We start from the raw sequence: 13188 nt of genomic DNA on the forward strand, positions 1-13188 counted from the left end.
GATGACGCAAATCAATGTAGCCTATGAAAGCGCAGCATCTTCCGCAACGCCCTTGTAGGAAGTCTTTCAAAAGCCTCCATTTTAGAATGTAATACATATCCCAGAATGCAATACTGCCCGCGTTGTTTCCATGGTAACTTTGTTGCAGTCCGCCTATGCTGGCGAGTCGCTAACTTTCTATAGTTAAAGCACACCTAAAATTATGACAATGGTGACGACAGTTTAGAAAATTATTCGTTTATGATGTGGTCACAAATTTAATTGTTACTCTATGCACTTACGTTAAACTTCGTTTCAAGGTCAATCAGTGTTTGTACTCTTCCATCTGATTGGAATTTGTAGATTTTTATGTTTTTTTCTGAAGCCTGGGGTTTGAACATGTTTGGATCTCCAGTGGACTTTTCTTTTAAGGAGCTCAAAACAATTCCAGGTGTGTTTCTACGGTACATACTTTTATATATGTGTTTGAAAGTTCATCACACTTCTTAATTTTTAGGTCAGAATTCATATTCTGCTGTTTCAACATTAGAAACGCATTTTATTTCCCGAAATGGGAACGTTTTCGTGTGAAACAAAATAGAACAGAAAGTGCAGAAAACAGAATAGAATCCTTAACGAGTCCTTCATTTGAGTCGGATCTTTCCAATGAATCGGTTTTGACAAATGGGGGGAAAACTCACACAAACAGATTCGTTTAAAAAATATATATAATTTTGCATATAACATTATATACATATATAGGCTATATATAACATTACAAAATATTTATATTTCATATAAATGCTGTTCTTTTGAACTTTCTATTCATCAAAGAATCCTGAGGGTGGAAAAAAGTGGACCATTTTTTAAACATTAATTGTAATCAGAAATGTTAATTGAGCATCAAATAATCATATTATACTGATTTCTGAAGGATCAGGTGACACTGAAGACTGGAGTAATGATGCTGAAAATACAGCTTTGATCACTAGAACAAAATTAAATTTTAATAAATGTAATCAAATAGAAAACAGACATTTTAAATACTAGTAATATTTCACAATATTACTGTTTTTGGATCAAATAAATGCAGCCTTGGGAGACTTTATAAAAAAAAACATTATATGGAAATGTGAAGAGGTTTAAGTAATTTATTACTCCTCAGAAAGAACATTTATATACAAATTATTATCAGTCTGTATCTATGTGCACAATTATTGATTGCAGTGTGTTGCTTTTCCTCTAAAGCGTTATTAAGATTCTTTCTTTCCATCCCTTTTTCTTCAGATATTCTTTCTGATGAGCCGAATCCAGGCGCTCTTCGGCTAAAGCGCAACTCAGAGAAGAAGTTTCTCAGCCGGACGCTCAGACTCAACAACAACTTAATCTCAGACTTCTCGGGTCTGACGAACACCATCTCTGCTCTGTTTGCTGAGCCGACACATCTGGCCTGGCTCGACCTCTCCTTCAACGAGATTGAACACATTGACCCAGTACGCACTTCACCACCTGTGTCTAGCAGAACAGTTTGTGTGTAACTGAGGCGTGCAGATTATGTACTGTATACTAGAGGCTCTACATTGACATGTCATTCTCTCTCTTTCCGGCAGGTCCTCACTCAACTTAAAGAGTTACGTTTGTTGTATCTCCATGGAAATCATATTTTTAAGTTGTCAGAAGTGGATAAACTTACTGTGCTGCCGTCCCTCCATACCATCACTCTGCACGGCAACCCCATAGTGACCGAGCCTGACTACAGGTATGGTTGAAGGTCAAAGGGCAGTTAGATTCACAATCAGGGCCTAAAACTAACTTTTTGCCACACCTGCCAAACGCTGGTGACTTTATATCGGCCATTTGCAGGTGTGGCAAAAAGAAAATGTACCGTCTGGGCATAAGTTTTTTTTTTTACAGGTTACAAACTGTTTAGTAAAAACAGGCAGTAATGACACCAACATTTAAGATACCTGTGCAAATTCACAATTCTTTACTCCAATTTTGGTACCATATCTAAAACTACTAGCCTAACTAATATAAATTAAAAACATTAAAGTAAACAGACAAGTAAACAGTCAGTAATAAAATAAGAACAAAATCATATTACAAGCAAAAGCAAACATAAACAATATAGTAAAGATACAAATAAAATAAACAGTGATTTTCAGGTTTTTAGGTCTAACAGTAGTTTTCATTGACAGAAATGTAATAAAGTAAGCAAATGTAAAATAACACTGCATAGTCTTCACCGTATAAATTAAACATCCTTATTATTGAATGCTTATTAAAGTTACAAAGGTTATTCAGTCAAGAGCAGTGTGATTTTCTTATTTGTCCAACATTATAAACACAGGCAGCAGCAGGAATATTAGTCTGCTGTCACTTTAAGAGCGAATGCACGGATCTAGTATAGTGATACACATGCGTTTACTTTCTCAACTGTTAACATTCACTTAAGACATAACCGACTATGTTATACGATACTCGCTATTTTTTTACTTTTTGCCTGAAATTGTCCACTCAAGTGCAAGAAGAAGTGAAAGAGCTCAGTTTAGTGTTCACACACTCTCAGAGACGCGGCTTTCTGAGCGAGCGCTTCGGATGTGTGCGCACAAAACACACAGTGCAGCGCGTGAGTAATGAAATGAGCTCTTTTCGCGTATTCTTGCGCTTGAATATTCCCAAGCGTCGTTTACATTTGTTAACTTTCATGCATTGTTAGAATTCATAAAAATGTTACCGGCCAACTGGCGAGTGACACCATTTCATACTCGGCGAGTGTTCATTTAGGGCCTGTTCAGGGCTTAAAATTTCCTACAATTTCAGGGAGCAGAAGAGTTTCCAAAAATGTTTAAAAAAAAATAATCTGTCAATTTTTCACCCTCAAATCGTTCCAAATCTGATTGACTTATTTTGTTCTGTGCAACTCAAAAGTTCAAAAGAAAGAAAGCAGCTTGACATGACTGATGGCGAGTTAATAGCAGAACTACAATTTTTGCCTCAGTACAGTGTTCTTGCAGTAAACACATCTTGCCGCATCTGAACTCTGTGGTTTTCCACTGTGGGTCTCTGTACAACAGGTGCTAAAACTGCGGTTAGGATCCAGTTACAAACCTCTGCTGTCTTGTGCACAGCAACAGTTATCACATATAGTTCTGATACACACTCGGCATGTGTTAAGACCTTTCCCAGCCAATGGTCTATAATCAAGGACATGTCCAGGTCTGGTCTCACCTCACAATCAAAGAGAAATAAATAAGACCATATATTTTGCACAAAAATGACTATTTTACACACCTTCAAGAGTTTGTGCATTGCAAGTATGTTTTAACATTAGGGAACATTGTCAAGGTAGTTAACAAACGGGACTTATTGTAAAGTGTTACCAATTTCTCTGTTTTGAAGTGTTGCATTGCTCAGAATTGTGTATAAAATCACAGACAGTTCTGGTTTAGAGGTATGATTTTTCCACTAAGTTGCTTTTCTGCCTCTCTTCCAAGGGCACATTTGATCGCCACCCTTCCTCATGTGAAGATGATTGATTTCAGTGCAGTGACCAAACAGGAACGAAAGTTGACTTCAGTTTGGGAAAAGAGCAGAAACCCACGCAAATCCACGAGTCAAAGCAACGTAGACTGAGCCTTCCTCATCCGACAGTCATGTTACAGATGCCTTGGCTTTATGTCTAATAAACATGAATGTTTATTAGCAACGGTTTGATCTACCACAGTTAAGTTGCCTTTACTATAACCTCGTCCAAAACCGCACTTTAGTCAACTAGAGTTTCTGCATTAGTAGTTGAAGCCACATGGTGTCGAGTGGTGAAACATCTTAAGCAACAGAGTAACGTCCACTAAAGCAATCTAGAAGTGTTGCATGCAAGACAATGAATGAACAAAATATTCTCATTGTACTCGCCACCAATGTATGTCTGCACATTCAATAGAATAAAATATTACTTTACAATATTTTTTCAAGTCTTTAATGCATAATTTCATTCAACAAAACAGTATTAACAGAATATTAAGATTAAATTTTTGGTACTAGCCTAAGAAACGAGATCTCTGTAAATCAGGTAGTATTCCACATGTAGGATAACAAACAAACTTGAACACTTATAAGTTCACTGCAACAAAACAAAAAGAAACCATTTTGAGTCTTGCAGTGTATTTTATCCCTTTAAAAACCTCAAAGAAAGAGAAATGTGCCTTGCGACGATCTAGAGAGCCAATGGTGCCACACGGTCTGTATGCGTGCAAAAATACATAAAATCAAAAATAAATAATTACACAAACATAATGTGTGGCATTTCAAACTCGGTCAGGAAAGAATGGCAGTTCACTAGTGCTTTCCTCGTTTTTCGGCACAACAAAAAAATAGATAGACTATGTTAAAGCAACTTCATAATATATTTTTAATTGTTTTTATTACATTAAAAGTGGAACAGGCAAGGTAAAAGTGTCCCTGTTTGCTTAGCTAAAAACAAGCCACTGATCGAGAAGCCTTACAACTAAGGCATAATACAGCCAGGGGGCGCCGTAGAGCAGTTTACGTTTCCCGCTAATCATTCTTCTAGAATCATTTTACACTTTGTACATTAAAGGCATTGACACAAACATTTCATTTCATTTACAAACTGCCGTCCCACCGCAACCATTCAAACCCACTGCCCCATTCAAAACTCTCTGATTTGACAGTATGTTTATTTGTTAGACAGGCCTCACTGCCCTGGCTCGGTTTAACCAGCGCCCGAAGTTTCCGATAGGACTGACAGTAAAAGAAACCCTTTCTCCTTTCCCTCCAGTCACAGCAGAGCCGCTTTAAAGGATTCAAAATCTCGCCGCAAATTAACCAGTATTATTGATATGACATAGCGCAGCACGTCACTTGTTCTGTTATATTTACACTCCGCCACGACATGGCAAATGGAGAAAAATGATGCCGACTAGTTAAAAATGCGAATTAATAAGGTCTAAAGTTGCAGGACATCCCATACTTTGAGTAGGTAACAGGAATAGACTCAAATCTAAACCAGCCGGGAATCAATTTGATTGACTTTCAGGCAGATCATTCACACAAAACAAGAGAGTTCTGCTTCCAATAAAGAATTAAAATAAAAAGTAAAAGGGTTACGCTTGTTACTCTGGTTAGACAGAGGTATTATTTATGCATGTTGCCCATATTCATCTGCATCACAGTGCATACATTTATGAGATTTAATTAGTAATAACGAACGAATGAATTACGTGCAGAATAATGCTGAACCACAGCATGTGTGTTAAGACGACCCAGCCGAACTGAGTGAAACTAGTACAAGTATAAGAATAATTGTGAAGTCTGGATGTGCTACTGAAAATCCAACAGAAAAAAACAACAACAAGGACAAATAAAACTGAAGTACACAATCGTAGCAGCTTGACACGACTGTCAAATTTGAAATTTTTGTTGTAAAAGGTTTGATTAATGCATGAACACACCTGAAGATCTACCGGTAACAGATCAAATGCAACTCGTCACAGAAACCGCTGGGATCTCTCGCATCTGTGGCCCTGAAGGGTCTCGGGTGACGGATTTACACAAAGAGCTCTGGTTGGGGTGAATTATATTTATCTGCAGGACATTCAGAGAACAAAGACATGGGCGTCTGCATATCAAGAAGTTTGAAAGGAGAACAGAGGGTTGAAAAGGGCTAGAAAGAGAGACAGAAACAGAGAATGTGGGGAGGATAGGGTCCATTTTTTGAATCATGGTATAGCAAACTGCACCACCAGCTCTTCCTTGGCATCTACTTTGATTTGTGAGATGGCGCTGTAGGCGTACGCAGCGATCTTAGAGACCTGAGGGGGAAAGAGCACAATAAATCAAACAAAACATGTCCATTGAATCCTTGTGCATTAATGTGCAATTAATGTTCTTACATTTTTAATTTATATACACTACTGTGAGCCTGTATTGTCAGGAAGAGTTATTCAGCAAGGATGCATTACAATGATAAAAAGTGACATTTATAATGTTTCTAAAGATTTTTCAAATAACTGCTGTTCTTTGATTTATCAGACTCCCAAGCAAACATGCATTACCGTTTCCACAAAAATATGAAGCAGCACAACTGTTTACAACATTGATAATAATCAGAAATGTTTCTTGAGCAGCAAATCAGCATATTATACTGATTTCTGAAGGGTCATGCGACACTGAAGTGCCTCCCAAGGAATGTCTTTGCAATATTTGTATACGCCTCCAGTTGCATAAAAAGACTAGCTTTACAAGTTAAGAATCCATCTTTTGTATGTCATGTGATAGGGTGAAGCTGACCTGCTGTACATCTGCGTAGGGCACCAGGTCAGCGGCGAGCACCTGGTGAGGTTGACTGGTCAATGACGGGAGAGGAACCGGCTTCTTCTGAGACAGCGTTCTGCTCAACACCTCCAGCTTGGTGCTTTAACATAAACACACATCATTCAGCTCAATACACACATTTAAAAATGAACAGGAAACTTTAACAAATGGTGGACAGTTACATAACTTTGCCTTGTTAAAGGGTTAGTTCGACCAAAAATGTTGTCATTAATAACTCGCCCTCATGTCATTCCAAACCTGAAAGACTTTCATTCATCTTCGTAACACAAATGAAGATCTTTTTGATGAAATCTGAGAGTTTTCTGTCCCTCCATTGACTACACAAGCTACACAACTACCACTTTCAAGCCCCTGAAAGGTAGTAAAGAAATCATTTAAGTAACACATGTGACTCCACAGGTTTAAACTCAGTTTCATGAAGCACCACGAGTGCTTTGTTTGTGCAAAAAAAACTATTTACAAAATTCGAATCTCCAACGCACATTCACGAGAGAACCACGACACATACACGTGGGACAATAGAGGGGCAGAAAACTCACAGATTTCATCAAAAAGATCTTCATTTAAGTTCCGAAAGACAAAAGTCTTATGGGTTTGGAAAAACATGATGAGTAATTAATGACAGAATTTTCGTTTTTGGGAGAACTAACTCTTTTATTAATTTAAATTTGAACCTAAAATACTGATGATGTTAAGAAAGTTGATTACACTTTATTTAGATAGTCCTCTTTAGATTTTCTACTAACTATAAATACCTTTGCAACTACGTGTCAACTAACTCTCATTAGAGTATTAGTAGACTGTTAGGATTCGAGTTAGTAGGATAAGTTGACATGTACATGCAAAGTTACTTAGTACTTATATAGTCAGTTACTTAGTCACTGATAATCTGTTGTGGGAATCATAAATTAAAGTGTTAGCAGATATTAAGCACACAGTCTAGTAATACTCTAATGACTGCAGTTGTAAAGTTACTTATAGTTAATAGAATGTCTAAAATGGACATTTGAAATAAAGTTTTACCAAAAAAGATGTTCCACATCTAACGTTGCATAATTATTTAGGTAACAAACAATCTTGAACACTGTTAGTACACCGTCATAGAAAACAAAAAGAAACCATCTTGCGTATTTTATCCCTATTAAAAACCTCAAGGAAAGAGAAACGTGACTTGCTGTGATCTAGAGTCTACTGTATATCAATGGCATTTGCAAACATTAAACACACCTGTACTGTCTAGCTTTGTCCATGTATTCATGTTGCTCCATGCCTTGAGAATCCACAGCCGACACGTCAATTATGTTCCTGCCCAAGAGAACAAGAAAAGGTTTTCATCTACCAACAGCCCTAATTGCTGAAAACAGTGCACTGCAAAAAAATGCTTTTCTTACTTAGTATTTTTGTCTTGTTTCCAGTCCAAATATCGAAAAATTCTAAAATCAAGATGTATTTACTACAGTAGTAAAAGGCCATAAGATATTATGTCTTGTTTTCTTGGGAAATAAATCAAAATTAAGAGAGTTGTTGCGTTAAAAAAGCAAAATTATCTGCCATTGGGGTAAGAAATATAATCTTAATTCAAACAGAAACAAGATCATTTTTCTTACCCCATTCGTAGAAAATTTTGTTTTAAACAACAACTCTCTTAATTTGGACTTATTTCAGAAAACAAGGCATAAGGACTTACTTTATATTAAGTGGCTTTAAGTACTATGTACTTACAATAAAACTAATAATTTGATACAATGGACTTGTGTACATACATGTTTTTTTACATTGTACTTACATTTAAAAAATACCTGCATGTAATTACAGCTGTAATTAATGTATGTAATTACATTGGTAATTGCACAGTTGACCCTTCCCTTACACCTTAACCCAACCTTAAACCGACACATACCACAACACCAGCCCCTAACCTTACCCATATCACACCTCAATAGCAGCAAAAGTGGTTTACAATACAACATCAACACAATAAGTACATTGTACATATTTCTCAATGTAAGTATATAATACTTAAAGCCACTTAATATAAAGTGGGACCAGACAGGTTATCTTACGGCCTTTTACTACTTTAGTAAATGCATCTTGATTTAAGAATGTTTCGATATTTGGACTGGGAACAAGACAAAAACACTGGTAAGAAAGGCATCTTCTGCAGTGTGTGCTCCAGGACAGTGTGCAGAGAGGACTCGTACAGGGCTGTGCGCTGCAGGATGACCGTGAGCAAGGCTTGCTCGTCTGTGCGGTTAGACGTCAGGCTGTCTGCGTTTCGCTCAGAGCCATTGGTGGGTTTTCTGTCCAGGTTTGGGTCAGGAATCAATGGCCTCACCTCATCACTCTTCTGCACAAAAAAGTCGAGAGGTCAAAAGCATGATCACTGAAAGACTCACCAGCACACATTGTCAAGAACGCAACACTGACCTAAAACAGTGACTAACAGCTATTTGTCTATGTGATGATAGTAATGTCACTGAAATGTTAAATGGAAGCAATAGCTGCAGACATATTGTCAATGATATTTATGAATCTTACTCCAAAACCAGAATTCTGCAAGGTTTTCAAAATAAAGGGATGTTTCACGACATCAAATGCTTTGTAAAAATCAACCAAAACACATCACTATAATCGAGTGACAATATGTCACTCGTCAGAGGCGGAGCAAGTTTTTACATGAACCGGACTGAACCGGTCATAAATATACTGTAAGTTGCTCTGGATAACAATATCTGTTTTGACCCCATGTCAAAATGACCCCATGTCACCGATTTCAATACGACTTTAGTAAATGTCTTAAAGTACCTGATATTAACACAACAGTACTTAAGTATTTTACCCGTTCTGAATGTATGCTCAAAGATGCACTAGTCCTCAACACCTGAGAGACATACCAGTGAAAAACAAGAAACTGTTGGTTTGTGAGGAGAGCAATCACGTGTTTATTTTCTAAAATCAAAATAAAAGTGAACAAAATTGCAATAAATCAAGGTCAACACAACAAACACAATCTCAGTTAAGCTCAAGTGTTCAAAAAGGGCAGAAAAATACAATATCCTTCAAAAAGGTCTCTTCAATATGACAGATATATATAATAATGCCAAGTAAAATTAAATAGTCAAAGCCTACTTGCACTGGACAAGCTGGTTTCGGTCTCATCACATATGAAAAACCTGTGATTCAGAAACTACCTGCTAATGCACTCGCACTCGTGTAAAGTAGCTTTGTTAACAAGTTTGGATGAGCAAGTACGAAACACACATGATGTGTATCTTCAATGCCCTGAAGACGGCCATATCCCTTCTTTATAGCAGAGATAAACTGCTGTAGAAAAAGTTAGGTGCCATGCCAAACGTAGCAAGTTAAACTGGATTACTCATTACAAATGTAATTGAGTAAAGAGTATACATATACTTATTCAAAAATGTAGTCAAGTAAGAGTAAAAATTGCTAATATCTTTGATACTCAAAAAGATACAGTGACTCAAATACTTTGATAAAGATCATTTTATAGAGATTTGTCTAAAAAAAAAGTCTATTAAGTATTTTATGGCTTAAAAACAAGTAGAAAAAATACAGTGTGGTCCAAACGTACAAATAATTTATAAATAATGTGTTTTAAACGTTTGATATAATAAGATTACACATTTTATTGTAGGCTTAACAATATAAGAATTAAGAGCAATAATTATATATATATATATATATATATATATATATATATATATATATATATATATATATATATATATATATTTCCAGGCCTGGATTTGAAAACCCACTGATATTAATATGACACTTTCCATGACATTGGGAACCCTGAATACATAATTTCCTCATACATGAGCACATGTCAGATCTAGAGGTCAGATCCACACATACTCTCAGTTTATGATATTTAATCATCATTAATCCAGCAGTGAAGCTAATTACTCTGATTAGAAAAACAATCAAATTAAATAAAGGCATTAGAGTAAGTTTGGTGTAAGTTAGTTTTGAAACACACACCGGATTGGCCTGTTCGTGTAGCCAGAACTACAAACACACACCAGTAATAATAAATGTGTGATGTATGTTCTTGTTGCAGGAATACAAACGCCACATTCAGCAATATTTTATAGCTGTTATGTGTGTATTTTGATCAAATCTCCTCTACCTGCTCCGACGTTTCGCTATCGCTGCTGAAACAGCACCCCATGTTACACGTTCAGCAGGTTCAGTCTCTTTTCTGTGCGAGTTTTTCGTCTCCTGAGCGTTTTTTATTATTATTTTGTTTGTTGGCTGTGTCGAGCTTCGTTGCAAACGCAGGGACCATCACATGACAGCGCTCCCAGACGTGTCACGTGACTTCCGTTTTCACACTACCCTATCACGTCAGTTCCGCCCGTCGCGTGAGTGCGCCACAGACAGTAAAAGAGCCGTTAAGTTCGTTTTTGACTGATAAAAAAATTAATAAATAAATAAAGACGTCGTAAGAGATTTCAGTGTTTTACTCTTATTAGTTTCTAAACTAAACAAAAGCATTTCATCAAACAATTGTTTCTGTTTGGCTTAATTTCAGGCGTGATATTTTGAAAAACACTTTTATTGGAAGACAATATTGACAAATATAACGTTATTAACGTTAATAATATATTAATGTAGGCCTAATTATAATGAACATATTGGCTTATAATAAGAATAAACATATTGGCTTCGTAAAAGTTTAGTTCTCTATCTAACTATTTTCTTATATTAAAACATCTAGCAATGTTTGCAGTTCTACCAATGAAAACTAAAAAAACATTGTTTTAGTTGGTAAAGTAACTTTGCCAAAATAACCATATTTCTAAATAAATAATTAAATGCTACACGATATAAAGTCACACCTCTCTCCCTGTTTTCCCTATTATCTAGGGTATTAATGTCTATGCTAATTTTATTGGTGTAAACAGACTAAATAAACTACAGGATCTCTTAATGTGATAATTACCTATGATGTATTTTTTTAATGTTTTATCCCTCAGGTTAAATACATAACTGAAAATACTATAAACACTACATATAATGTATTCCAGTCTAATAGGGTTTGGGTATTATAAGCCTGTAAAATAGAATTTCTAATGACTTTATTTGAAAAAAAAATTAATCACAAAGAATTGCAAACGTCTAAGGAGAGCTGCCTCAGTTCTGGGGAGACTTTGGAATACAAAATTACTTCTTTAACCATTAATCTTAAAGGAATTGGGATGGCTTTGATAATTCTATTATAAATATTGACAGTACACTGCAGTTGGAATTTCTCACAACAAAACCCCCAGTAACAACTTTCCATTATCAGGAAATGAGCAACAGCACAAATCCCTTTGGATTTCCATTCCTCAAAATTTACAGACTTTCTGCCAAACTTTATGTTTCTATTATTCCAAACTGGAATGTTGTGAGGTGTGAAGTTATGTTGGAACAATAGTTTCCAATAGAGCAGCACTTGCTGATGGAAGGCTGAGAGTTTTACTATAACAAGGTACATTCAAAGTCACAATGTAGAAAAAAGTGTATGAATGTGACAGAATGTAAAGCTATAGTGGAATTTGATGTTCATTTTTTGGAAACAATGCTGTGTCGTCAGCAAACTGACTTATACTTATTTGCCTATACAACACTGTTAACCCTTCAAAAGCACTATGTTTAATCAATATAGATAATAGCTCTGCAACCATTAGATAATAATGTTGAGCTACCACATCCTGGACAAATCCCCCTTTTAATGGGAAATCTTGCAGAGCTATAGACTCCAAAACCAAAATGCTGCAAGGTCTTCAAAATAAAGGGATGCTCAACAACATCAAATGCTTTGTAAAAAAAAAAGAAGAAAAAAGAAACCCACTCCATTGAACCACATCACTAATCGAGTAAATCTAAAACCAATTTATTATGGATTGAATAAAATTCTGAAACACAGATTGTGTCTCACTAACTAGTAGAAATATCCTTTTTCAGCCTAGCAGGGACAGCCCCAGATTATTTTTTTTTTGTTAAACAAAAAAAAAGGCCTCAAATTGTCTAAGACTCTTTTATCTTTATCAGCTTTGGGAATCAAATTAATCAAGCCTTGCTTCACTTTCACTCTTTCTCATCAACTCTTTCTTTTCAATACATTCTTTTAGGGCACTGAATAACAGTTTTCTCAAATCCCCCCCAGAAAAAAAAAAAATATATATATATTAGTGATCTTTCCCTGGGGATTTGTTTAAAGGGTAACTAAACACTAAAACAACTTTTTTTAGTTAATGATCTGTAAGAATGGAGCTTCATAAATGCTGTTCATTGATTCCAGTAGATTTTTTGACATTTGGGTTTAAAGTGTTTTAATTCTACAATATATGGTTTAAAAACGTCTGAGTGCTGCCTCTCTTCAGGTTGAATGGTGGTTACTGCAGTTGAATTTTCCTATTGGTGGTTGCGGTGGTTCGTGACGCAGCGGTTGTTGGTGACCTAGGCAGGTTCCTTACAAAGAGATGCATCTCAGGTTTACGACCCCTCCGCTGCATGGGCTCTGCCCACTTTTCCAGCATTTTTTAAATATTGCCAGTGGGTGGAGTCAGGCTCTGACCAGGGGGTTGGTTACTCTTTAAAGGCATTTTCTCTGAATCCAATTATTCAATCCTAAAATCTGAATCACATTCACCTTTAAAAGAGTCTTCAATACGTGGAATATTGTTCTGGATTTAAGCACACAAAAAATAAAAGAAATAAGACTCATCTGAGAAGAAAGCTGGAGAATATAGTTTAGAATAGAACTGAAACACTTCTTGCTTCATAAAAGTGCGGAGATGTGATTTACTGAATGCGGCCCCTTTAAGAAATATGACA

At 36.0% G+C, this 13188-nt stretch overlaps 2 protein-coding genes across 3 annotated transcripts; one reads left to right on the plus strand and one right to left on the minus strand.

Moving 5' to 3' along the window:
- Nucleotides 1-157: 157 nt before the first annotated feature.
- On the plus strand, nt 158-3944 carry lrrc51 (leucine rich repeat containing 51). Its single transcript, XM_077209002.1, has 4 exons — nt 158-430; nt 1267-1472; nt 1590-1738; nt 3477-3944. Exons 1-4 carry the CDS (start codon nt 349-351, stop codon nt 3613-3615), a joined length of 576 nt encoding a protein of 191 aa, XP_077065117.1. The 5' UTR covers nt 158-348; the 3' UTR covers nt 3616-3944.
- A 422-nt stretch (nt 3945-4366) lies between these two features.
- lamtor1 (late endosomal/lysosomal adaptor, MAPK and MTOR activator 1) lies at nt 4367-10718 on the minus strand. 2 transcript variants are annotated; one of them, XM_077209003.1, is made up of 5 exons: nt 10493-10718; nt 8538-8683; nt 7564-7641; nt 6292-6415; nt 4367-5813 (listed from the first exon to the last, which is right to left on the minus strand). In XM_077209003.1, exons 1-5 carry the CDS (start codon nt 10532-10534, stop codon nt 5721-5723), a joined length of 483 nt encoding a protein of 160 aa, XP_077065118.1. In that variant the 5' UTR covers nt 10535-10718; the 3' UTR covers nt 4367-5720. The 2 variants fall into 2 exon arrangements, with proteins under 2 accessions (XP_077065118.1, XP_077065119.1); XM_077209004.1 differs by having other exon boundaries at nt 8538-8680; nt 10493-10688.
- Between the last annotated feature and the right edge of the window lie 2470 nt (nt 10719-13188).

This window comes from Siphateles boraxobius, unplaced genomic scaffold (assembly GCF_051911475.1).
Source record: "Siphateles boraxobius isolate OS27281-9 unplaced genomic scaffold, OSU_SipBor_1 6, whole genome shotgun sequence".
Lineage (NCBI taxonomy): Eukaryota > Metazoa > Chordata > Actinopteri > Cypriniformes > Leuciscidae > Siphateles > Siphateles boraxobius.